Below are 21,720 nucleotides of genomic sequence, written 5' to 3' on the forward strand. Positions count from 1 at the left end.
TATTGCAAAGATTGTGATTGATTATCAATAATCATTATACTGTTAAGTAGTAAACCCATGAACTTATGAGCTTTGAATTTTGTTTGATAGAGTGTTCTAATTACTATCAATAAAACAAAGCATAACTGAATGCAAAGGTAAGAAAATTTAAAGTCTAACATTATTCATCACCTCCAAGGACTCAAAAGAACAGGGACATAACTGAGGAAATATGCAGGAAGGCCTTCTTGTCTATTCAGTGGTCCTCGTTCTTGACAACCATAATGAAACAGACCCTAATGGGGGGTCCTCCATGAAGACTTTTGTGGGAAACTTGTTTTGTAGTTTCCTTTTAAATTTTTCTTATTTTCTTATGAGTCGTCGACGACTTGAGTCTTTGATTTCCTGTACAGTTACTTTCTTCACAATTTCTCTGAGATTTGTCATTTACGTACTTGTTTCTTCCTCCATACATATCTCATAGCTACTTATCTTCAACTTCTCATTTACTTTTTTCTCTCTCTCATGGCTTCTTCCTCTTCTTGCATAAAGAGATATCACGTCTTTCCGAGTTTCCACGGTCCAGATGTTCGTCGAGGATTTCTCAGCCATTTACGCCATCAGTTTGCAAGCAAAGGATCATGAGATCGAGAGAGGCCACACGATCGGACCTGAACTTGTGCAAGCCATTAGAGAATCCAGAGTCTCGGTCATTCTGCTCTCCAAGAACTATGCTTCTTCAAGCTGGTGTTTAGATGAACTGGTTGAAATCTTGAACTGCAAAAAAGCTTCCGGGCAGATTGTGATGACGATTTTTTACCAAGTTGATCCGTCCGATGTACGGAAACAGACTGGAGATTTTGGAATAGCCTTCAAGAAAACATGTGAAAAGAAAACTGAGGAAGATAAGAAGAGATGGATGGAAGCTTTGGCATATGTAGCAAACATTGCTGGAGAGCACTCTCTTAACTGGTTTGTTGTTTCTTTGAGCTTTTAATGAATTGTAATTTAATATACTTCAATAATAGTGTTTATAAAAACTTGGAAATTTTCTTTTGTTAGGACTGATGAAGCGGCCATGGTGGAGAAGTTTGCCACGGATGTTTCAAACAAACTGAATGTAACACTGTCAAGGGACTTTGAGGAGATTGTGGGACTGCAAGCTCACTTGAGAAAACTGATCAGTTTGTTATGCTTCGAGTGTGATGAAGCAAAGATGATTGGGATTTGGGGTCCTGCGGGCATTGGTAAGTCCACCATCGCTAGAGCTTTATTCAATCATCTTTCCAGCGATTTTAGACTTAGATGCTTTATGGGGAACCTCAAGGGTAGTTATAAGAGCATAATGGGTGTTGATGATTATGATTCGAAGTTGGGTTTGCAAAACCAACTTCTGTCTAAGCTTTTGAACCAAAGGGATATGAGGGTAGATCATTTAGGTGCCGTAAAAGAATGGCTAGGGGATCAAAGAGTGCTTATCATTCTTGATGATGTAGATGATCTAGAGAAACTAGAGGCTTTGGCTGGAGAACTTTCTTGGTTTGGTTTAGGAAGTAGGATCATTGTTACCACAGAAGATAAACATATTTTGAAGGCACATGGAATTCAAGATGTCTATCATGTGGGTTTTCCATCGAGTGAAGAAGCTCTTGAGATCTTATGTCTATCTGCTTTCAAACAGAGATATGTACAAGATGATTTTGAAAACGTTGCAAATAGAGTAGCAAGCCTTTGTGGTCGTCTTCCATTAGGTCTTTGTGTTGTGGGTTCATCATTACGTGGGGAGAGTAAGGAAGAGTGGGAGCTTCAGTTATCTAGGATAGAAAATAATCTTGATAGAAAAATTGAAGACATATTAAGAGTGGGATATGACAGATTGTCAAAAAAAGATAAAGCTCTATTTCTCCACATCGCATGCATCTTCATCAATAGAAGTGTTGATGATGTGACAAGCATGCTCGCTGATAGTAATATGGATGTCAAAAATGGGCTGAAGACCCTAGCCATCAAATCTCTTGTGCAAATTCATAATTTCTTTCCTCCGCATATAACGATGCACTCTTTACTCCAACTGTTGGGTAGACAAGTAGTACATGAACAGTCAAATGAGCCTGGGAAACGTCAGTTTTTAGTGGAGGCTGAAGAGATCCGTCATGTATTAGCAAATGAAACAGTAAGTTCCTTTTTATATTATACTCTCTATTGCTTTCATGATAACAATTTCATCAGTCCTCTTCTGGAATGTTTTCTAGGGCACTGGATCGGTCATAGGTATATCATTTGATGGGTGAATTCTCTATAAGTGGGCGAGCCTTTGAAGGAATGCGTAATCTCCTATTTTTAAAGATATATAACTCTGATTATTGGAATTTGAAAAGAAAAAATGTTAGATTGAGGATAGCAGAGGGCATGGAATACCTACCTCATCTAAGGTTACTACATTGGGATTCATACCCCAGAAAACGTCTTCCTCCAACATTTCAGCCCCAATGTCTTGTTGAGCTCTGTATGAAATTCAGCAATCTTGAGAAGCTCTGGGGAGGAATCCAGGTTGGTGTATGTTAATTTTTTTATTGAAATCTTGAAAAAGCTCCATGTGTGTTTTTCTCATTTGTCGTGTTTGATACATGTAGTCCCTTGCAAATCTCAAGAAGATAAATTTGAACTTCTTTGAAAGAAATACCAAATCTTTCGGGGGCTACTAATCTCGAGACACTGTCACTTTGGTGTTGCTCAAGTCTGGTGGAGCTTCCCTCCTCTATTAGGACTCTACACAAACTGGAAAAGTTGAACATGATGGGGTGCGAAAAGCTACGGGTTATTCCCACCAACATCAATTTAGCATCTCTTGAGGAAGTCAACATGTATCGTTGCTCACGATTGAGAACATTTCCAGATATCTCGAGGAACATCAGTTACCTTGATGTAAGGAACACAAAGATAGAAGATGTTCCTGCATCCGTAGCTGAAAGATGGCTTCGTCTTGAGAAGTTTCATATAGGCAGCAAATACCTCAAGAGTTCAACACACGTCCCAGAATGTGTAAGTTATTTGTATCTAAGCAACATTGATATAAAGAAGATTCCAGATTGCGTCATACGTCTCCGTAGACTACATTCTCTCGTCATCAAAAAGTGCAGAAAGCTGGTGTCACTGCAGGGTCTTCCGCCTTCGCTTTTCAATGTAGATGTAGATGATTGTGTATCGCTCAAAAGCGTCTGTTTCTCCTTCTATAAACCAAAATCTGCGTATATTACTCTGGACGACTGCAAGTGTGTTAAATCAGAAAAAGATGCGATAAGAGTATCTTCCCTTTTCCACAACCCAGTGAGAGGAATCAGGTTGTTCAACTGTTTTTCACTAGAGGAAGAAGCAAGAAGAGTAATCATTCAACAATGTGATTACCAGAATGTATGTTTGCCAAGTAAAGAAATCCCTGAGGAGTTCACTCACAGAGCCAAAGGAAACTCCATAACTATTATCTCTTCAGGGACTTTCTCTGCATCCTCAAGATTTAAGGCTTGCCTCCTGGTTTCTACAGATCCAGTCGAAGAGGTCTCGTTCCAGAGTGAAATTGTTTGTCGTCTAATAAGCAAAGGTGTTGTCATCAATGAACTTCTATGCAATCCGATTCATCATCATCTACTTCTATCTGAACACCTGTTAGTCTTTTCTGGGCCCCTGTTCAAAGAGCACATATGTTGTGAACTTGACGCTACTACGAGTGAAATTCGGTTTGAATTCAACCGCAAATATGTTATTGAGTGTGGTGTCCAGATGTTGGCGGAGGAAGGTGAGATAAAACTAGCTTCCTCTTTCCACGATCCTAACAGAGAAGTCAGGTTCCTCAACTGTATGAAACTAGATGAAAAAGCAAGAAGAGCAATCGTACAAGGATGGGCTTACAAATATGTATGTTTTCCAGGTAAAGAAATCCCTGCAGAGTTCACTCACAAAGCCACAGGAAACTCGATAACCATCACTAAGGGGACTCTCTCTGCGTCCACAAGTTTTAGGGCTTGCATCCTGCTTTCACCTAACCTACAACACCCTGCAGACTATTACTATAAGATTACTTGTTGTCTAAGAAGCAAAGGTGTTCTCATCAACGATCTTGAATGCTATCCGAATTCACGGTCTTTTCTTTGGACAGAGAGGCATCCTCTCCTAACAGAACACATTTTCGTATTTACTGGGGCCATGTTTAAAGAACGCAGATGGGTTGAAGTAGACTCGGATATTCACTTTGAATTCAGCTGCAACGAAGAACATTTGAAGATTGTTGAGTGCGGCTTACAGATCATGGCGGAGGAAGGTGAAAGTAGTAGCAGAGAATGGAAAAAGCAGAGTGATGGAGCCGTTAAGGTCTCTAAAGATGAAAACATCGTCAAAACCAATAAGCATACAAGTCGGTGGAGTGAGCTTAAGAAGCTAGGTTGTCTGAGGAAGAAGAAGAAAAATAAGAGGGAGTGAAACTTTTAGATCAATAAGCTTTTGTAGTTTAAGCTGGTATTCATTTTGATCCATATGTTGTCTGTACATACACTTGTAATATACATACCTTTGTCATTAACTTTGTCTGGTCTTGTCATTTACACAAGGGTTCTGTATGAGTAGATCCTCTCAAAATAGACTGTTTAGGTTTAATAGACCGAGCCTTGTACTTGGTGAAAATCTTTAGGGATGGATTCTATGAGTTCTGGAGGCTGAGATTCAAGGACCAAGTGTTTGCATTAATATGAATTACACGATAGATGCTTCATTCCTTGAATCTTTTTGGGAATTGCTGCCAACCTTTTTTGTTGCAGCCCGAATCTACACACACTCGTCCTGGTGAGTCTTACTTACATAATTTGCTTGTATGTAAATTTTTCATATCCCCATAACACTTGACTATCTCTCTGTTTGGGTTGGGGGTATACTAATTATCAGGAATTTGAGTTTGATATAGAGGAATGGCCAATCAAACTCTCCTCTGTGCGGCCATGTTTCGTATCATCTCTCAAGTACGCTGAGCTTGCGACACCAGTCACAACAAAAATATCAAGCCAGATGAAATTAGCAAATATACTTTCTGAGGAATTGCGCTTCCCTGAAGAAACGGACTTTAAGCTAGAGTTTTTGGTGATGACATCATTAAGAAAATCAAAAAGATTCAAAGAAAGTCTAGAGGTGCATCATTGTCATTGCCTTGAGCCACTACTTATATATATATACGGTTGACAAGATGAAGAATGTAACCCAACTTATAGTTAGTAATCCAGTGTAAGACTGGTCTTTTTGTTTTTATTTTTGTCTGTGTGTGCATGACTTCAAGTTTCGTAGGTTCGATCTAGATGTTATCAAGTTAATTTGCCTTCTTTTTTAAGAGTTTGCTCTCGATCAGACCTTAGTAACCTTTATTCTACTTATGAAGGTAGGTGTTATATGAATACCTTGAATCAAATATAATATGAATTTGCATATTCCTTAGAGCAAGTGGCAAGTCTCTTCCTTTTAAGGTGGTAATAACCTATCGACCTCAAACGTTTCCTGATAGATGAATCTATTTCTTAAATTTGGGCTGGACACCGAGATGTTGAGTTCAGCTCTGTGTTCTGAAAACAATTGAATTTGTGTTTGTGGCCTTTGACGGGAGGTAATATTGTAAACCTTCAGATCGAGTCAGAGACTCAGCTTATAAACAAAGAGGTAAGCGAGAGAGAATTAAACTAATGTTTCAATGTTTGTCCCACATCGATTGTGTGGGGAGAAGTGTGATAACGAGTGAGCTTATAAAAAGAGAAGGGACGGGACTTTTTAAAGGTATGATCCTTCAGGTTTAAAGGGGAAGTGATGATTGGGTTTATCTCTCGCATATTTTAATGCGTGAAGAGCGTTCCGCTCAAACCTCTTACGACAATTGGGCGCTCCAATTTTCATTTAATCTGATCCCTCTCTAAGTTATACAGTATTTCTTATAAAACCTTTCTTTAAATTTTTTTATAAAACTTTTTTTATATCAATATCAAAAAATCATTTTAAAGAAAAATATTTTAAACGGAACTAACCAAAATTGAATTTTAAGTTAGTTACTTTGTGTCGGTAAAAACCTGTTATGTTTGTAACTAGATTTTTTTTTGAAACACAAACAAATTTTCATTCGTTGCTCTAGCCATTGTTGGGGGAAGCCATAACTACAAGCTCATCGGCCAAGCATTGCTTTGCCATTACATCTGCTTCTTTGTTTTTTCGAGAAATCAATTCCACAGAGCTCAGCGAAAGAGTGATCAGAAGCTAAAGCACAGTCAGATTAACATTGGAGTCTTGGAAGTCTACGATCCCTACAATTTATAACTAGATATTATTGGTAAATACTCCATAATATGATATATAGTAATAAAACAAGGAATTTGGAAAAATAATACTGTTTTAATTATGTGCTTTTTGTCTTGATATAAGAAAATGTGATACACACACCAAATATCCAGCACATCCCGTTCGGTTAAGGCATTTCTTTCATATATTCATGGCATTTTTAGTACCATTCAACTTGTTCACGACTAGTAGACATAGAATAACGAAAAAAAACATATTACAATTTTAGTATAAATGAGATTTTTCTTTCAAAATATTGCGCATACATAATTGTGAAGTATCCAAATATAACCTATTAAAGATTTTAAACAAGCGGAGATTAAAATTGAAAAAGTAGGAAGGCGGATAATGGGTGAATTTTTTTGTAAGGATCCACAAAATTTTGAGCATCCTTTATCAAATTCTAACGGAAAAAACAAATCATATTGAGTAAAAGACATTAATTCTCAAATAAAAAGTACAATTTAACCAAAAAGAAACAAGGAGTACATTTCCCTTTCAAGGAAGATCAGATCCAGCAGCAGGACCAGCACCATACCCACCGGCTCCACGGCCAAACCCAGGCCTAGATCCAGCTCCAGGTGCCTGTTAAAACCAAAACAAATATTTAGTTCCACAGCAACTTAAGAAAAGATGAATGAAGCAAATCTTATATTTTCCATCGAAATATGTCGAATGAATGCAGGCATTATTTTGCAATCATGAAAACCAAAACGCTGCAAGATAAATGAAATGAGTGAAAACAAGGTGACATAAAATAAATATACATACTTGGCCAGAAAAAAAATTACACAAGACAATAATGAGTAGTTTGCCACGAAGTTCACAAAATGAATCTGAGCAAGGCTTAGTTGCAGAGTATTTAGGGAAACCAAGAACAGAAAGAGTTGAGAATCAGTGGCTTGGAAAGTTACTAAACTAGCAAACAACTGATGCGTAAGAGAGTTCTCAAAATGAGCCACAGCAAGAAACAAGTAATCAAGAATGAAAATAGAAAAGGTACCCTGAAGGAAGGCTGGTAATCAGCAGGAGCTCCACTCTTATCACCAAACTCTCCACCAGATCTAGGTCCTCCACGGTATCCATCTTTGTCACCACCAAACCTCCTCTCTCCATCAGAACGAGGTGGGCCACTGTAAAAAACCATATCAAATCAATCACAAAACAGTGAAAAACTAGACAAGTAACTTCTTCTACTTCATCTAGTTCATGTGCAACCTACTGGTGATTCTATTACTGTTTACTTGGCTAAACAGATGATTCTATTCCTAATTCCAGGAGAGTGAAAATGACATTTTGAAATGTTAAAGTGGATGCTATACCGGGGACGGTCACCCATGGGACGACCAAGAGGCTTCTGCTGCTTCTTCAAAGTGGCGGGAACAATCTCTGAAGGGAGGTTGAGGTAAGTCCTTAAAAAGTCAATGCCTTCGTTAGTGAGGAACCAGTAGTAATGCATCCACGCAAACGTCTCGCGAACGTACTCCTTAGACTTGAAGCTCTGCATCAGTTTGATGACTTGCAGATTCGGAACTCCTTCGATCAAAGGGTGTTGCGGTAAATTGAAATCCTTTTTCGCAAACAAAACTCCCTCTGCACAACGAAATCAATCAATTAATTAATTATATTATTCTTCTTTAATGCGTTAACTCATTTCACAGAGTAAGAAGCGTACCTTGGAAGAGGTACTTGGAGATTGCGCGGCGGTTCTCCTCTGACATAATCTGAAACAAGTAGGATTGCAAAATGATGAGCATTCGAAATGAGTTTTTTCATCAACGTGAGAGGTGATTGGGAAGAGAGATGTGTACCATGGTTGCGATGAGATTGGTGGAGGAGACGACGGAGAAGGTGTCTGTGCGTTGTGTATGTGACGGCGTTCTCTCCTTCTACTCTCGCGCAACCCTAATTTCTTCCAATTTTATAGCATGCGTCTTCTCTAGGGTTTATGCGTCGGATCTACTATTGGGCTTTCTAATTGGGCCGGTTAGCCATTTCTTAGTTTTGAATTTATTGGATTAATATACCGGCTATTAGTGTAAGCCGGTTAGCAAGTTATTACTGTATATAGTTTTCAGATGTTAATTACGTTGGTTAAGATAATAGTAATAAAGTGTAACGAACTTTATCTCTTCTGCTTTAAGTTCAAGCTCAGTTTCTCTGATTCTAATATGGTATTAGAGCTTTTGCTCTTCTCTTTCCCTTCACTTTGCTGCATAATCTTATGATTATATCCATATTGGTAAAGATCACATTAGTTTAGATTAATCGATTGAGGCTGATACACCATTATTGATGTCATCATATAAAACGATAAAAATGTTTTAAACATCTAACAATTTGTGATCTAGCTTCAGATATGATCCACTCTCTACACTACTAGAGTCAACAATACCCAAGCTTATAAAAGACAAAGAGAGCTAATACTACTAGTCTTTAGATACTAAACATTGTATGAACAAGGCAGCTATATATCGAAATAAACATCAGCATACACTACCCAAAAAAAAACTTACATATTTCTTTAATAAAACACAGATGAAGCATCCCCTTTCCATAAGATATCAGAATCTGGACACACTAGCAACCTAAAATCTCGGATTGACGACAAAGCCATCTAAAGCAGAAACACACATCACATCAACTACCAAGGCCAATAACATACCTTGAGGAAACTGATACCTAAGCAAATATGAAGTTAAGTGAGGGGAACCGTGTGAAAAAATCAGGAACAACCTCAACATCAATGTGGCTAGTGTCTAGAATCAATAATACATCAAGAATTTGCCAAAGAAATGCATAGATACTTTCATATATATATATATATATAACCAGTAAGACAGTATAACAGACTAATAATATCTGAGATAAGATTTGATTAACTACAAATAAACACAAGACGCAGGTTTTTTCTTCTTTCTATCCAAGATTAATTTTCCCAAACCAAATCCAACAACTGTTTTCATCTTTTTCAGAGATCTGAGTAGCTTCAATCTCATAATCTCCATCTCCATCTCCATCTCTTTCTTTATGAACATGGTCTTTCTATCCAAGATTAATTTACGAACCCTGCTACTTTATTTGCAAGCTCTTCAAACCCATCTCGTACAGAGGTATCCTTGAAAGCAGCTAAAGATAAGATCTCAAGAGCTTCTTTCTCGGATGGAAAATCCACATTGTAGATAACGTCAATCCCATGTGCCTTCAAAATATGTTTATCTTCTGTGGTAACAATGACCCTACTCCCAGGACCGAACCAAGAAGGTTCTTTAGCCAAAACCTCTAGTTTCTCTAAATCATCTACATCATCAAGAATGATAAGCACTCTTTGATCCCTTAGCCACATTTTTATAGCCCCTAGATGATGTACCCTCATATCCTTACGGTCCAAAATCCTAGACAGAAGTTGGCTTTGCAAACCCAACTTGGAATCATAATCATCAACACCCATTCTGCTCTTATAACCTCCCTTAAGATTCCCCATAAAGCATATAAATCTAAAACTGCTAGAGAGTTGATCATATAAAGCTCGAGCAATGGTGGTCTTACCAATTCCTGCAGGACCCCAGATTCCAACCATCTTCACATCATCATCGCACTCGAGGCATAACAAAGACTTCAGACTTGTCAAGTGAGCTTCAAGTCCAACCATCCCAACAAAACCCCTAGAAGGAGTAGCATTCAGTTTGTTTGAGACATCAGAAGCAATCTTTTGAATCATCTCTGCTTCATTAGCCCTACCAATAGCAAACAGAATCATGTTGGTAACACAAAAAAAAATTCTTAAAGAAAGATTTTAAAAAAAAGCAAGAAATGTTAAATACCAATTGGGAGAATGTTCTCCTTCGATGTTTGCGACATCAGTCAAAGCTCTGCTCCATCCCTGCGTTATTTCCTCATCTCTCCCTTAAGAAGTTTTGAAGAAAGCGCTCCCGAAGTATCCCTTCTGTTTTCGAAACCGGGCCTAAATTCGATTCAACTTGTGAAATATTAAACCAAACCGAGTCTTGCAATTCTGGAATTATAAACACTCATTTTTACAAGTAAAAATCCACAAGACTTGAACCAAAGCTGCAATTACAAGTCTTTGTTAAATGACAATTCCGAAAGGGGTACCCCATGGGAGAAGAGACATAACAAAAGCTCCTCCTCATCTCTGCTACTTCCCTTTCAAGGAGTCTCATTAGATTTCACCAGGCCGTCTTCTTCTTCTTCTTTCTCTGCCATGGTCTGTACACCACAATTCAATCACCTGGTCATCATTTCCCTTGCAAATGAATTCAGATATAGTGTCGCTCATCCTCTTCAACTAAGGGATCTAGCTTAGGATCCACTTCAAGGAAACAGCTCCTGTAGAAACCCACATCATCAACAAAAAATAAATCATGGAAAATGGTCTGCAGTGTATAACAAGTACTTGTGCTCGTTACAAGGTGAGGAGAAACATGCGAACAAAAAGTCGGGGATATCACTATGGCTAGTGAGTGCCACTACTCTCAGATTCCTCTTGTAATTCGTTGGAAGCAAACAAAGAATTCAGTTTACATTCTAGAAGAGACAAAAGCTAACAATGTGATTTGGACGAATATTTTAAAATTAAAAATAAAAACATAAATGTTATGTACATATAACTCATACAACATTTTCCCTGCAATCACATAGTGAGCTGCTCTCATCTTTTCTCTCTACATTCAAAGCATTCTTTGTAAAAAAAACACTAATAAGAAGAGTAGCACAAGTGACGACCATTATAGCCAGGCTTTGGAAGCAGGAGAAGCTTTTTATAAACCCGGAGCAGATGATGAGGAAGCACGAAAATGCTTGTTACCGTGCTCACCCGCCAGATGTTCTGAAGCCGGCCTCTTTGGTCTCATCTGCTTTTCGCAAAAAACAAAAAAAAAAAAGAAAAGAGTTTGAGGACTTGTTCTATACCGCACATGTTGAATTTTAGAAATTTAGTACCTTATCTTCAGCTCGCTGATAGAAGCTGCGTATGAGTATGTTCTTTACTTCCGTAGTTATCACTGACACAAAAAGAAGAAGAGAATATAAACCGTAGCAAACTAGGAATGAACTATCTATAATCCATGAAGACTCAATACTCTCTACGAACAAAAAAAAAGTGATTCCTGGTAAAGATAGTCCTTCAAAGTTGTCTATAATAAGATCACTCAATAAAGACAAAAGTTAAACTATGTAAAGTAGTTAGACTTTGTTTTGGGTATACCTTGATGTGGAGGTGGAAGAGTACGGTTGTGAGTTGGATGATAGGTAGTTGGAACCATCTTCTGTAAGATCATACAAAAAAAAAGATTGTTAATTTAACAACAACATGCAATCAAAATGAGAATGGAACAACATGTAAGATCAATCAATCTGGTTAGAAGAAAAAAACGATTACTTTCTTGATTCCTCACAAAGGTCCAATAGAAAAAATAGATGAATATGTAACCCAAAACAAGCCCCCCAGTAACATTCTTCCAATCTCTCATTGAAACAAAATTCGAAAATATCAATATTTGAATCAGATTTAGAAACCAAGTCTCAATTCATATTATTCTCAGATCCGATTTTAGCCAAATTCAAAATGATTACAGTTAAAAATCAGGGAAGGACTTACAGAGGGATTAGAAGGGTCGGAGGGACGATGTTGACTGAAATTGTGAGGATCGAAGGACGGCAAATCTCCCAGAATCGACCCCATTTTGGAATTTGAGCTCTGCGATCTTCCTTCTCGGAATCGCAAGGGAAGTAGAGATAATAGAAAGACTTATATGGGCTTTCCGCTGGGCTCACTCTAGAACCAGCCTGAAAAAAACATTTTATATGAATATCTTATCAATTTAGATTTTTAAGGTTTAGTTTATGACTTGTTATAAACCTTATTATTTTTAAGAGTTAAAAAGGTATATATCTATAAATTTTATTGGTAGTTATAAATTTTTTGTTGTTCGAATAACTATACTATAACACAAAATTATAACATTTCGGTTTTTTTTATATATATTAGTGCATGGAAAAAGCTTAAAAATGATTTTGACACTAAAATACTTATCTTTCGGTTATATATTCATATAAATTTTTAAAGTTGAGTGTTTGAGATGAAGTAGTATTTCAGGATTAAGCGTTTGAGGACAAAATAGTTTTAAAATTAATAATGTATCAGAAAGTGATCTTGTGATGGTAAGAATAAAACACAGAAAAAAATGACTATAGATCGGTAAACAAATCATTCAAACCACCCAAAAATAACATATCATTTGTTGCATGAGAAGGTATCCACGTACCAAAAGAACATGTGTGGGACAGTGGGAGTTCATTAACCGTGGATGGTATGTTTGCCTATCTATAAACAATAACGTCAAAAGTGCTAACGCAAAAACGTATATAATTTTAAATAAAATCTAAAAAAAATTCATAAAACTTTTTTATTGAAATGGTAAACGCGTCTAAAAAACTAATTAGCTAACACGTACTCTTTAGATGTTCCATATAATCGAATGGGGCTAATTAGTTTGAGTCAAATGAGATTCTTACCCACTACAACCATAATTATATGATTTAAGTTGAATTAGTCGTTTATCCGTAGAGCCACGCCGCTTCATTTCCATGAATAATGTAAGTAATTTATTATAGACTATAGTTTATTTAGGTCACTCTGATAATATTTCGTATTTATCACCACTAGTAAAATGTGTTTATTCATCATCCCTCACTCAATTCTGAGATAATCTCGTCATAAAATATTGACATAACAGAGTCAGTTCTGACATATACCCGAATAAAGGTAGTTTGATCCAAATGAATAAACCTAAAACATGTAACTAGTATTTTTAGAAATCCTTTTTTCAAAAAAAAATACACTAGTATTTTTCATTTTTTGGATTGGACATAGACCACTCTACTGACCAATTGATTTGGAGTTGACGCTCTTCACATTGTGTCAATGACATTTTGCTTTGGGTACTTGGGGGTAAATGTAGGTTTGATCAGTATACCAATAAGAAAATCGTATTTTCTACTATATTTTATCGCACGTAAGAGTTATTATTTTTTTGTTTTACCTTAATGCTTTGTAACTCTAAAAGCTAAATGTTATTGTTTCTTCCTAAACATCTAGATCCTTGACCAAACATTTTATTTGACTGAAAGGTTTACTAATGAGGTACGTAGATGGGGTAATATTCTCAACAGAAATTTAAAGATGACGACATATGTGATTCTATACAATCTCTCAAGTGTTCAAAGAAAAAAAACAACCTCTCACATCTAAAAGGGAGAAAAGGAAAGAGATAGGAAAAGAGGAAGATAATAGTATAAAGTTTATTAACACATGCAAGGAACTAAATGGAAGTAAAAGGCAGTTGAACAAAAAATTAGGTGAACTTAGTTGGCCCCAATTCCCCTTTTACTCTTACTTCTTCTTTAGAATCGAACCTTACGCACCTATACATATAGTGAGGAAGAAAAAGACTTATAGTACAAGATGGAAAGACAAGACATAATTCCTCATACGTTAAGCCTAGATGTCGAAAACAACAACAACACCTTCTCTTCTTTTGTTGATGAAACCCTAATGATGATGCCTCCGTTAGCACTTCCTGGCCAAGTAGAGCCTTCTTCATCTTCTTGGTGTCCAACGAGTTTTCATATGCCTACGCAGCCCCATGAGAATGATCAAATCGGAGATCATGGGAAGAAGAAAGATAAGAGATCGAGGAAAGTTCCAAGGATTGAGTTTCATACGAGGAGTGATGATGATGTTCTTGATGACGGTTATCGTTGGAGAAAGTATGGCCAGAAATCTGTCAAGAACAATGGTCATCCAAGGTACGTACTAACACATCATATCCTTGAATTTGTATCTGTTCATGCATCGTATATAAACACATGCATGTATATATGTGACTCGATAACGTTATTTAAGTATTTATCCAACACATGGAATGCTTGACCAGGGCCGTCTAGAATTATTTACGGACCCTGTTCAAAAAATAATTAATTATATATTTAACAATGTGATGGAGTAATTTTAAAAAATATATAGCTTTATTTATATATATTTGACATTTTTTGAAATTATAAGCTCTAAATTTAGTGCTATATCTAAAAGCTTAAAGTTTTATATCATAAATTATATATTTATTTACAAAAATTCTTAATTTTTTTTTATTTTTTACTTGGACCCTGTTCGACCGCTCCAATTGCACGTGCTGTTAGACGGCCCTGTGCTTGACCAAAAAATCTTCATGGCCAGAAAACATTAGCTAAACAACCGGCAGGATTTAGTTTTGTTCACACTAAACGATACATGCATATACACAAAAGCTTTTAATTTAAATGAATTTAAATAAACTTTTTACTTTTTATTTTTAAAATATTCTATTGAAATGAATTTAAAGAAAGTTTTTATTTTTTAAATATTTATAATTAAATAAGGAAATATTGATTCCATAATAGATATTAATTAAAAATTACTCACTTGATTTTTTTATTTGATATATTTTGAATCCTTTAACACAAATACATGTTTTGATTGAGATATAATTCATTTTAATGAAAAAAAACAAACAATAAATATTTTCTTTATGTTTATATCAAATATTTATATATAGTTATTAACCTATTGTTATTAATTAAACCATATATTTGACTATTATTTTACTTAACTGTATATACTACTCTAAATCGTAAAAACAAATTTAAAAAATTATCGTGTACTCATTTATCATATATTTATTTACAGAATTTATACACTTGATTTTTTATTTGATATATTTTTATGTATTTTGAATCCTAGAACACAAATACGTTTTTGATTGAGATATAATTCATTTTAATGAAAAAAATATTTATTTATTTTTATATAATATATATAGTTATTAATTTATATTTTTAATAAGATCATATATTTACTTTTATTTTATCTAATTGTATACACTAGTCTAAATCGTAAACAAAAATTTAAATTAAATTTTCATGTACTTATTTATCAGATATTAATTTACAGAATTTAAACTGTAATATCATAATTCTTATCTAAAGTCGAGAGCTTTATTATAATATACTAGTTGATGATCCACATCTTGTGCGGACTATATTTCTAACAATTTTTAATCTTAATATTTATTTGTATATAAAAATTTATTTAATTAGATACAATTTTAAATTAAATACTATAAATTATAAAAACTCAATATACATATTGGTAATCAAAATATTAAATTATGTTCTTTTTTTTCGTAGCTTTATATATAAAATGTGTATTTTGGATCAAAATCTTTTCTATAGTAATAAATAGGAAATTTAGATTCGAAATTAAAAACTTACTGTATTTGTAGACTGAAAAGAAATTCAGTAGCACATAAAGGATTATAAATAATATCAACCCACAAATATCAATGTTATATATTCTCTATAATCTAGATTTTTAAAACAGTGGGACAAAACACAAAATTATAAATTATAAAACATTATCTCTCTATTTTCTTATATTATACTTATTTTTTGTTAAATTTTTAGTGTTATTTAATGTTGTAATCTTAGTTTTTATGCTTCTATATATATTTTTTAATGTTTATTAAACATAATTATATAATTTATATTTACGACATATTTTCAATGATGCTTTACCTTTAATCTTAACTTTAGTATTGTCATAATCTATATTTAGATCAATTTTCAATAAGAATATTAGTCATTAAAATCATAAATTAATATAAGATAAGCATAATTATGAGGAAAGGTAAAATACATTTATACTAATCACTTTTACCCTCAATTTCAATGAAAGTATATATATAGACTTTTACCCTCACTTTTAATGAAAGGTAAAATTCATTTATACCACTAGGGTTAACTAATCTAGACTTAGAGTTTATAGTTGAGGGGCTTTTAGAATTTGAAATTTAGGATTCTAATAAATATATAAATAAATACTTCAAAATATTTTAAAAAATTAAAAAACAGGTTCAAACATAATTTTCGATTTCAAAAAGAAATTTTGAAAAACAAAAATTCAAAAAATTAATTTATAAAAAGTTATAATTTGAAAAAGTATAATTCAAAAACATTAAAAAAATTATATTTTTTGATTTTTTTTTAATTTTTATTGATTTGTATAATTATTTATTATATATATAGAACAAGAGTATAAGAGTCTTTTACCATTTAATGAAGAATATATTTTTAAAAATGTCTCTTTTGTGGTGGTAAAGATAAATAATGAAAGTGATAAACATGAAATTCCTCCATAATTAATACTAGTAGATATTGTTAATATCAATTGTTAATATTTATTTATTGATTAAATTTTTTAAGTATCATGATAATTATATATATTAAATATATATTTTTAAAATTAATATTATATGTATATCAGTAGAATATATTAATATTTATTAATTATCTTAAATATCATGATAAATACATATATTAAAATAAAATTTAAAATAATAATATTAATTAAACTAATGTAACATATAACATATAAACTTTATACTATTAAAATAAAATTCATTTTTAATTATATATAAAATTCAGTAAAGATATTGTTTAAAATTCGTTTTTAATATAACATAGAAATTTAATATTATTAACATTCATTTTTAATTATATACAAGATTCATTAAGAATAATTTTAAATTAATATATTAATGACTCAGCTAATAATAAATCAGTGATTTAGCTAAAACCTAATAAAAACATGACAAATAAGTAAAATTACCTAAAATCATGGAAAACATGACAAATAAGCAAAATCACTTCGTAAATAATAGAATAGATCGGTTCATATAGACATGTATGGAATTGTGAGAAAAAAAATTATTTCTTTATCATATGAAATATAATAAACAATAGATCAAACCAAAAATAATAATTGTTCTTCACAAAATGCAGGAGCTATTACAGATGTACGTACCACACATGCAACGTGAAGAAACAAGTGCAAAGATTAGCAAAAGATCCGAAAATCATCGTAACGACTTATGAAGGCATTCATAACCATCCTTGTGAGAAACTCATGGAGACTCTTAATCCTCTCCTCAGACAGCTCCAGTTCCTCTCCAGTTTTTTGTAATCTTTGAGTAATTATATATGTCAATTTAATACTTCAGTTGTAATTAATGTAAAGCTGATTATGGTTCTAATCACACCCGCTACCCAACATCTCCCAGAGAGAAAAGGGTATAGAACAAAACAAAAATGTAACAGTTATGATTGATTGTTTTGTTCAGATCTATTGATTTATTTGTCTGCGCTTGGTAAGATTTGTTGATTTTAACTAGCTTCAATTAGGCATGCACCTTCAAATCTAAGTAGATTTCATACACTGATCCACCTCAACTAATTAGGAAGCTATTTGAATGATAAAGACTGCTCCTAAGATTCGCCATTTGTGGGATCGTTGTGTGGAATACAACAGTACTGCCAACATTTATTTGTTCTTTATCATAACAAGTTAGCATAAAACTAAATACCCCCAACTAAAGACCAAGTCCATGAAATGTGCATAGTGATGATAAGTCACAAAAGCTCATTCTGATAGAGTTGTCTGTCCTAATTAAGCATTAACTTTCCCTTGTTCTAGCCTCTCAAGTTCTCCATGGTGCTGTCGGTCCAGAAGGCCTCGTGAAGGCCGGAGGGGCGGTTGAAAAAGGCGGCTGAGTCTGAGATGTATGAACAGGTGGTGTCTGCGCCGGTTGTGAACCGTGAAGCCTAGTCTGAGACTGTTGGGTAGGTCGGATGATCATGTGGTCAAGAGCAGGGGAATATGAACCGGGCATAATACTACCTCGCATCCTTGGACGCCAGTTGGTTGTATCAGGAGTAGCCGAGTCCACATCCATTAGGTCACTAATTCGGGAAACTGACTGAACAGGGGGACTGCTCGGGCGCTGCGTCTGAGTGGTTACATGGCCACTGTTTAGACTTCTCACAAAATAACTGTTAGGCTGGCCAGAGAGTACTCTAGGGATACGCGGAGGCTGAGCCAAAGATGAAACATTCCCAGGAGACTGGCTCGTAACTTGAACTGGTTGCCTCCGGCTCTGCAAGAAAGACATATCATCAACATATGAATACTCACTTGAGAGGAGAAAGTAGAATCCTCAAACGGATACGCTAACCTGTGATGAACTTGTCACTAAAGGTCTCTGACTAGAGATTCTATTAAGATATGTTCCGGTGGGAGTAACAGGCGAAGCATGAACCTGAGAGAATTGAGGAGATGAAAAGGCGGTGGAAGTAGTTGCTGGTATCTCTCCTGGAGATGGTGCTTGTGAGAATGGCACAGGTACAGGTGTCGGATCTCGAGGCATTGGTATCTGAGAGGATTCTTGACCGGTTCCAGTACTCAATTGATCTAGCATCACCTGGTCAAGTGATATCACATCAGAGAAGTTAAACATAGAGCAGTAATCTTCGGCTGAAGGATCTTTGCTTCCGTTGTTATTATTAGATTGACCCTGAGCATCTGCAAGGTGGGGCTTCTGGTCCACAACCTTGTTGGTGTTACCAAATAGTTCAATATCAGCATCATTCTCATCATCCCCGGTAAGATCTAAGACAACTGGACCGGCATTGAACAAGCTATTTGGGTCTTCAAGATCATGGATTACATCACGAACAGGTTCCTCGTTCCCATTATTTTCCCTTCCAACCTTCCATGTGCCACCAGCATGGATGATTACATCAGCAGCTTTATGCCCCGCTTCTTTTAATATCTGAGAGCATATGATATGGACGAGTTATATCTCTATTAAGATGCAAATACAAAAATGTAGCAAGCAGTAAGCAAATCACAGCATAGAGAGATACTTGCCTTGACCATGTTTTGATCTAAACGGATCTCTGGGTAGGAAACAGGTTGATTGCAGTGAGGGCAGCGCCAGGATGGTTTTCTCATGTTTATGTAGACATAATTCGAGAAATCAAAACACTGCAGCAGGAAAAAAAATTACTATATTACTAACAAAGATTGAGAGAGTTACACAGTGTCTTCAGAAAGAGTCTTTCAACTCTGTAGTTATCAAAATCCTAGATCACCTGAAGATGTTTACACAACTGGCCCTTGACTGGAAGCTTTATTCGGCTGTGACTGTTTTAATATAGACTAAAATTAACGATCAAAGACAATCATAACATAACAAAGTAGCAAATAAAAAGAGGCAAATGTAGTACCTGATAGGACATCTGAGAGATACTCGTGATGGCCCCTCAATGATGTCAGAATCTATACACAAACCAAAAAAAATCATTGAGGATTTGCAGTGCATAAAAAAATCATTACTCTCTCTTATGATCTTGAATTACCTGGAGTTGACTCTACAGCTCCGGACTGAATGTACTCTTTAAGAACTGGTTTTTCAGGTGGCAGTGCTGTTCCCGTAAAAGCGATTACAATGATGTAATGGCCCTTGGAATCTCCCATAACTTGTAAGAGGTTTGTTCCATATTTAAGGATGGCAGTAACATTTGTTGGGAGTTGAGGCCCTGAATCCTGAATAGAAATAAACATTGACAATATATATAAAACAAGTTCAGATAACAAAATTCCATTAAGAACTAATTGCACACACCATTGAGATGTTAACTCTCTTGTCGACCACCTTTCCATTTAACATGAAGCTGCAATTGTGGTACAAAGGCCATAGAAGTGTAAATAGAATCATAGTTGGTGTCACTGACGAAAAATAGCAAAGTCTTATTGTCTTACCTGACTTCCTGAGGATTTATAAGACAGGCGGACGTGTATATGTTGTCTGTCTGGACGACAAATAGCCGCTGAAGAGCAAACAATAATGTGGAGTAAGTGAAACCATATGCTAACCAAAACGCACAGACAAAATGAAATATAGATTCAAAATGTATATTAAAGAAAGGACTGATGGATAAAATGCAAGCTAACAGTCAGTAAGTAAAATACATGAACATAACAACCTAATTGCACATATATGACTACAGACAAGCATATACATACAATTCTCTCTTTAGGAGAATGCGGCATATTCTTGGAGATATGAAAATCATGTGCAAGTATTGTATAGCCAGCCTGCCATGTAAGGAAAACAACAACGAAAAGGAGCACAGTTAGAGAATAACATATCCGAAGTAGAAGTTCAAAACAGAAGACAAAGCATCACCTTCACTTCAAGAGAAACAAGAAGATGGCCAAGCTTCACAAATGGATAGAACCTGGCCTCCATCATAAAGAAACGCTAAGTAAGTTTCCAGTAACTAGTCAAATTAGTTTACTGCATCGCTTAGAGTAAAGAGCCACGTGTTATAAGGAGGGTGAAAGCAAAACCTTACCTCTCCATGACCTGCGATAATGTACCACCAGGAATTTGAATAGCAAGGCTCGTGTTTTCAGGAGTCCCAAAACCATTCTTCATCTGAATAAGAAGCAAAAAAATTATCATCCACACAAATAATCTGCTATTAGATTAAAACCAGGATTAGGAAGAAGAAAGACAGACCTGATCAGCAAGAGCGATGAGTTCTTGACCCTCACTATCCGAAAACCACCCCAGTTTACAAGCATGCTGTTCATAGAAGATGACAAAGTCTAAAACTTAAGCTTGAGACCAAGTGGCATCTTTTCATTATTCAGAGAAGAGAAGCACAGTGCAGTTTACTAATCCAAAACTACAAAATGGCGTTTCTCTGAAGTTACCTTGACAGAGATCATGAGCACCATAACCGCAGTCTTAGTGTACACATCGTTTCTATACTGGCACACCTACACACAATTAGTACACCAACAATGGCCTTAAAGTCACAATATTCATCACAGCAGAATCAGCTAAGAAGAGAAAAGTCACCTGTTTAAGCAAGGAGGGAAGATTCTCAACCTCTTTCGGGATTTCATTATTCGCTATCGCAAAATCAATTCCTCTGCACGCCACCAATATCAATTTAAATTAAAAACCAAAAACAGACTGAAAATGAAAATGCAATAGAAGTTGTTACTTGGCGAGAGAGATGCAGCAGATTTGGAACTCTTTAACGTCGCTCTTGCTTCCTGCTTGAATGTGGAAAGCTAGCCGTTGTGTCACGGAAGCCAAACGGAAGGTATTAACCAGAGCTGCTGCCGCCTTCTCCGGTAACCCTGTTCCATCCACCGGACGTACCGTCGTGGACGACATAGTGCGGTTTTGAAAGAATGAATATCAAAAGCTTCCTCCTACGCTATCGATTGAGCCGATGAATTACGGTTACGTCTGTTCGTTCAGTCGAGAGAGAAAGAATCCCAATCGAAAACCTTTTATAAATCGAGGATCTAACTATTGGGCTTTTATTGGGCCTTTGAAAATTTAAGCCCAAATTGATAGACTTGTTATTTACGTTTAATATCTACGAAAGGTGACTGACTTTTCGTCT

At 35.2% G+C, this 21,720-nt stretch overlaps 4 protein-coding genes, 1 long non-coding RNA gene, 1 other non-coding gene and 1 pseudogene across 9 annotated transcripts; 4 read left to right on the plus strand and 3 right to left on the minus strand.

The window, feature by feature from the left end:
• The first annotated feature begins 96 nt into the window (after positions 1-96).
• Positions 97-5,916, plus strand: LOC103864087 (annotated as a pseudogene).
• LOC117133799 lies at positions 5,807-5,914 on the plus strand. Its single transcript, XR_004457843.1, has one exon. It is a non-coding gene; the product is annotated as a small nucleolar RNA Z279/snoR105/snoR108 (small nucleolar RNA).
• A 720-nt stretch (positions 5,917-6,636) lies between the features above and the next one.
• Positions 6,637-8,318, minus strand: LOC103864088 (40S ribosomal protein S10-2). Its single transcript, XM_009141846.3, has 5 exons — positions 8,148-8,318; positions 8,012-8,060; positions 7,659-7,929; positions 7,340-7,469; positions 6,637-6,921 (listed from the first exon to the last, which is right to left on the minus strand). Exons 1-5 carry the CDS (start codon positions 8,148-8,150, stop codon positions 6,835-6,837), a joined length of 540 nt encoding a protein of 179 aa, XP_009140094.1. The 5' UTR covers positions 8,151-8,318; the 3' UTR covers positions 6,637-6,834.
• On the plus strand, positions 6,928-7,784 carry LOC117133471. Its single transcript, XR_004457315.1, has 2 exons — positions 6,928-7,560; positions 7,593-7,784. It is a non-coding gene; the product is annotated as an uncharacterized LOC117133471 (long non-coding RNA).
• A 2,531-nt stretch (positions 8,319-10,849) lies between the features above and the next one.
• LOC103864090 (DET1- and DDB1-associated protein 1) lies at positions 10,850-12,174 on the minus strand. 2 transcript variants are annotated; one of them, XM_009141849.3, is made up of 4 exons: positions 11,957-12,174; positions 11,564-11,624; positions 11,299-11,360; positions 10,850-11,210 (listed from the first exon to the last, which is right to left on the minus strand). In XM_009141849.3, exons 1-4 carry the CDS (start codon positions 12,038-12,040, stop codon positions 11,118-11,120), a joined length of 300 nt encoding a protein of 99 aa, XP_009140097.1. In that variant the 5' UTR covers positions 12,041-12,174; the 3' UTR covers positions 10,850-11,117. The 2 variants fall into 2 exon arrangements, with proteins under 2 accessions (XP_009140097.1, XP_009140096.1); XM_009141848.3 differs by having other exon boundaries at positions 10,850-11,213.
• A 223-nt stretch (positions 12,175-12,397) lies between these two features.
• Positions 12,398-17,586, plus strand: LOC103864091 (probable WRKY transcription factor 24). The gene is made up of 2 exons (XM_009141850.2): positions 12,398-14,166; positions 17,236-17,586. The coding sequence occupies exons 1-2, from the start codon at positions 13,823-13,825 to the stop codon at positions 17,414-17,416; spliced, it is 525 nt and encodes a 174-aa protein (XP_009140098.1). The 5' UTR covers positions 12,398-13,822; the 3' UTR covers positions 17,417-17,586.
• Positions 17,587-17,697: 111 nt separating this feature from the next.
• Positions 17,698-21,714, minus strand: LOC103864092 (E4 SUMO-protein ligase PIAL2). 3 transcript variants are annotated; one of them, XM_009141852.3, is made up of 15 exons: positions 21,310-21,714; positions 21,162-21,234; positions 21,014-21,079; positions 20,817-20,882; positions 20,650-20,732; positions 20,481-20,532; positions 20,318-20,389; positions 20,054-20,121; positions 19,917-19,965; positions 19,651-19,837; positions 19,519-19,570; positions 19,384-19,435; positions 19,160-19,276; positions 18,549-19,061; positions 17,698-18,386 (listed from the first exon to the last, which is right to left on the minus strand). In XM_009141852.3, exons 1-15 carry the CDS (start codon positions 21,483-21,485, stop codon positions 17,931-17,933), a joined length of 2,082 nt encoding a protein of 693 aa, XP_009140100.1. In that variant the 5' UTR covers positions 21,486-21,714; the 3' UTR covers positions 17,698-17,930. The 3 variants fall into 3 exon arrangements, with proteins under 3 accessions (XP_009140100.1, XP_009140099.1, XP_018514222.1); XM_009141851.3 differs by having other exon boundaries at positions 18,465-19,061; XM_018658706.2 differs by having other exon boundaries at positions 18,465-19,061; positions 21,014-21,065; positions 21,310-21,554.
• Positions 21,715-21,720: the final 6 nt, after the last annotated feature.

The sequence above is a fragment of the Brassica rapa genome, chromosome A04, assembly GCF_000309985.2.
Source record: "Brassica rapa cultivar Chiifu-401-42 chromosome A04, CAAS_Brap_v3.01, whole genome shotgun sequence".
Classification (NCBI taxonomy): domain Eukaryota; kingdom Viridiplantae; phylum Streptophyta; class Magnoliopsida; order Brassicales; family Brassicaceae; genus Brassica; species Brassica rapa.

What these genes read in the sequence shown, in the direction of transcription:
- LOC103864088 (XM_009141846.3), bottom strand. An exon ending in CTCCAAGTACCTCTTCCAAG is followed by an intron (nt 7,930 to 8,011) that starts GTACGCTTCTTA and finishes TTCGTTGTGCAG; the next exon opens with AGGGAGTTTTGTTTGCGAAA. An exon ending in ATTACCAGCCTTCCTTCAGG is followed by an intron (nt 6,922 to 7,339) that starts GTACCTTTTCTA and finishes TGGTTTTAACAG; the next exon opens with GCACCTGGAGCTGGATCTAG.
- LOC103864090 (XM_009141848.3), bottom strand. Translation starts at nt 12,040, where the DNA reads ATGGGGTCGATTCTGGGAGATTTGCCGTCCTTCGATCCTCACAATTTC. An exon ending in CCGACCCTTCTAATCCCTCT is followed by an intron (nt 11,625 to 11,956) that starts GTAAGTCCTTCC and finishes ATGATCTTACAG; the next exon opens with AAGATGGTTCCAACTACCTA. An exon ending in ATCAGCGAGCTGAAGATAAG is followed by an intron (nt 11,214 to 11,298) that starts GTACTAAATTTC and finishes TTTTGCGAAAAG; the next exon opens with CAGATGAGACCAAAGAGGCC.
- LOC103864091 (XM_009141850.2), top strand. Translation starts at nt 13,823, where the DNA reads ATGGAAAGACAAGACATAATTCCTCATACGTTAAGCCTAGATGTCGAA. An exon ending in AAGAACAATGGTCATCCAAG is followed by an intron (nt 14,167 to 17,235) that starts GTACGTACTAAC and finishes CACAAAATGCAG; the next exon opens with GAGCTATTACAGATGTACGT.
- LOC103864092 (XM_009141851.3), bottom strand. Translation starts at nt 21,485, where the DNA reads ATGTCGTCCACGACGGTACGTCCGGTGGATGGAACAGGGTTACCGGAG. An exon ending in AGTTGTGTAAACATCTTCAG is followed by an intron (nt 19,277 to 19,383) that starts GTGATCTAGGAT and finishes TTCCTGCTGCAG; the next exon opens with TGTTTTGATTTCTCGAATTA. An exon ending in TAGTGACAAGTTCATCACAG is followed by an intron (nt 18,387 to 18,464) that starts GTTAGCGTATCC and finishes TCTTTCTTGCAG; the next exon opens with AGCCGGAGGCAACCAGTTCA.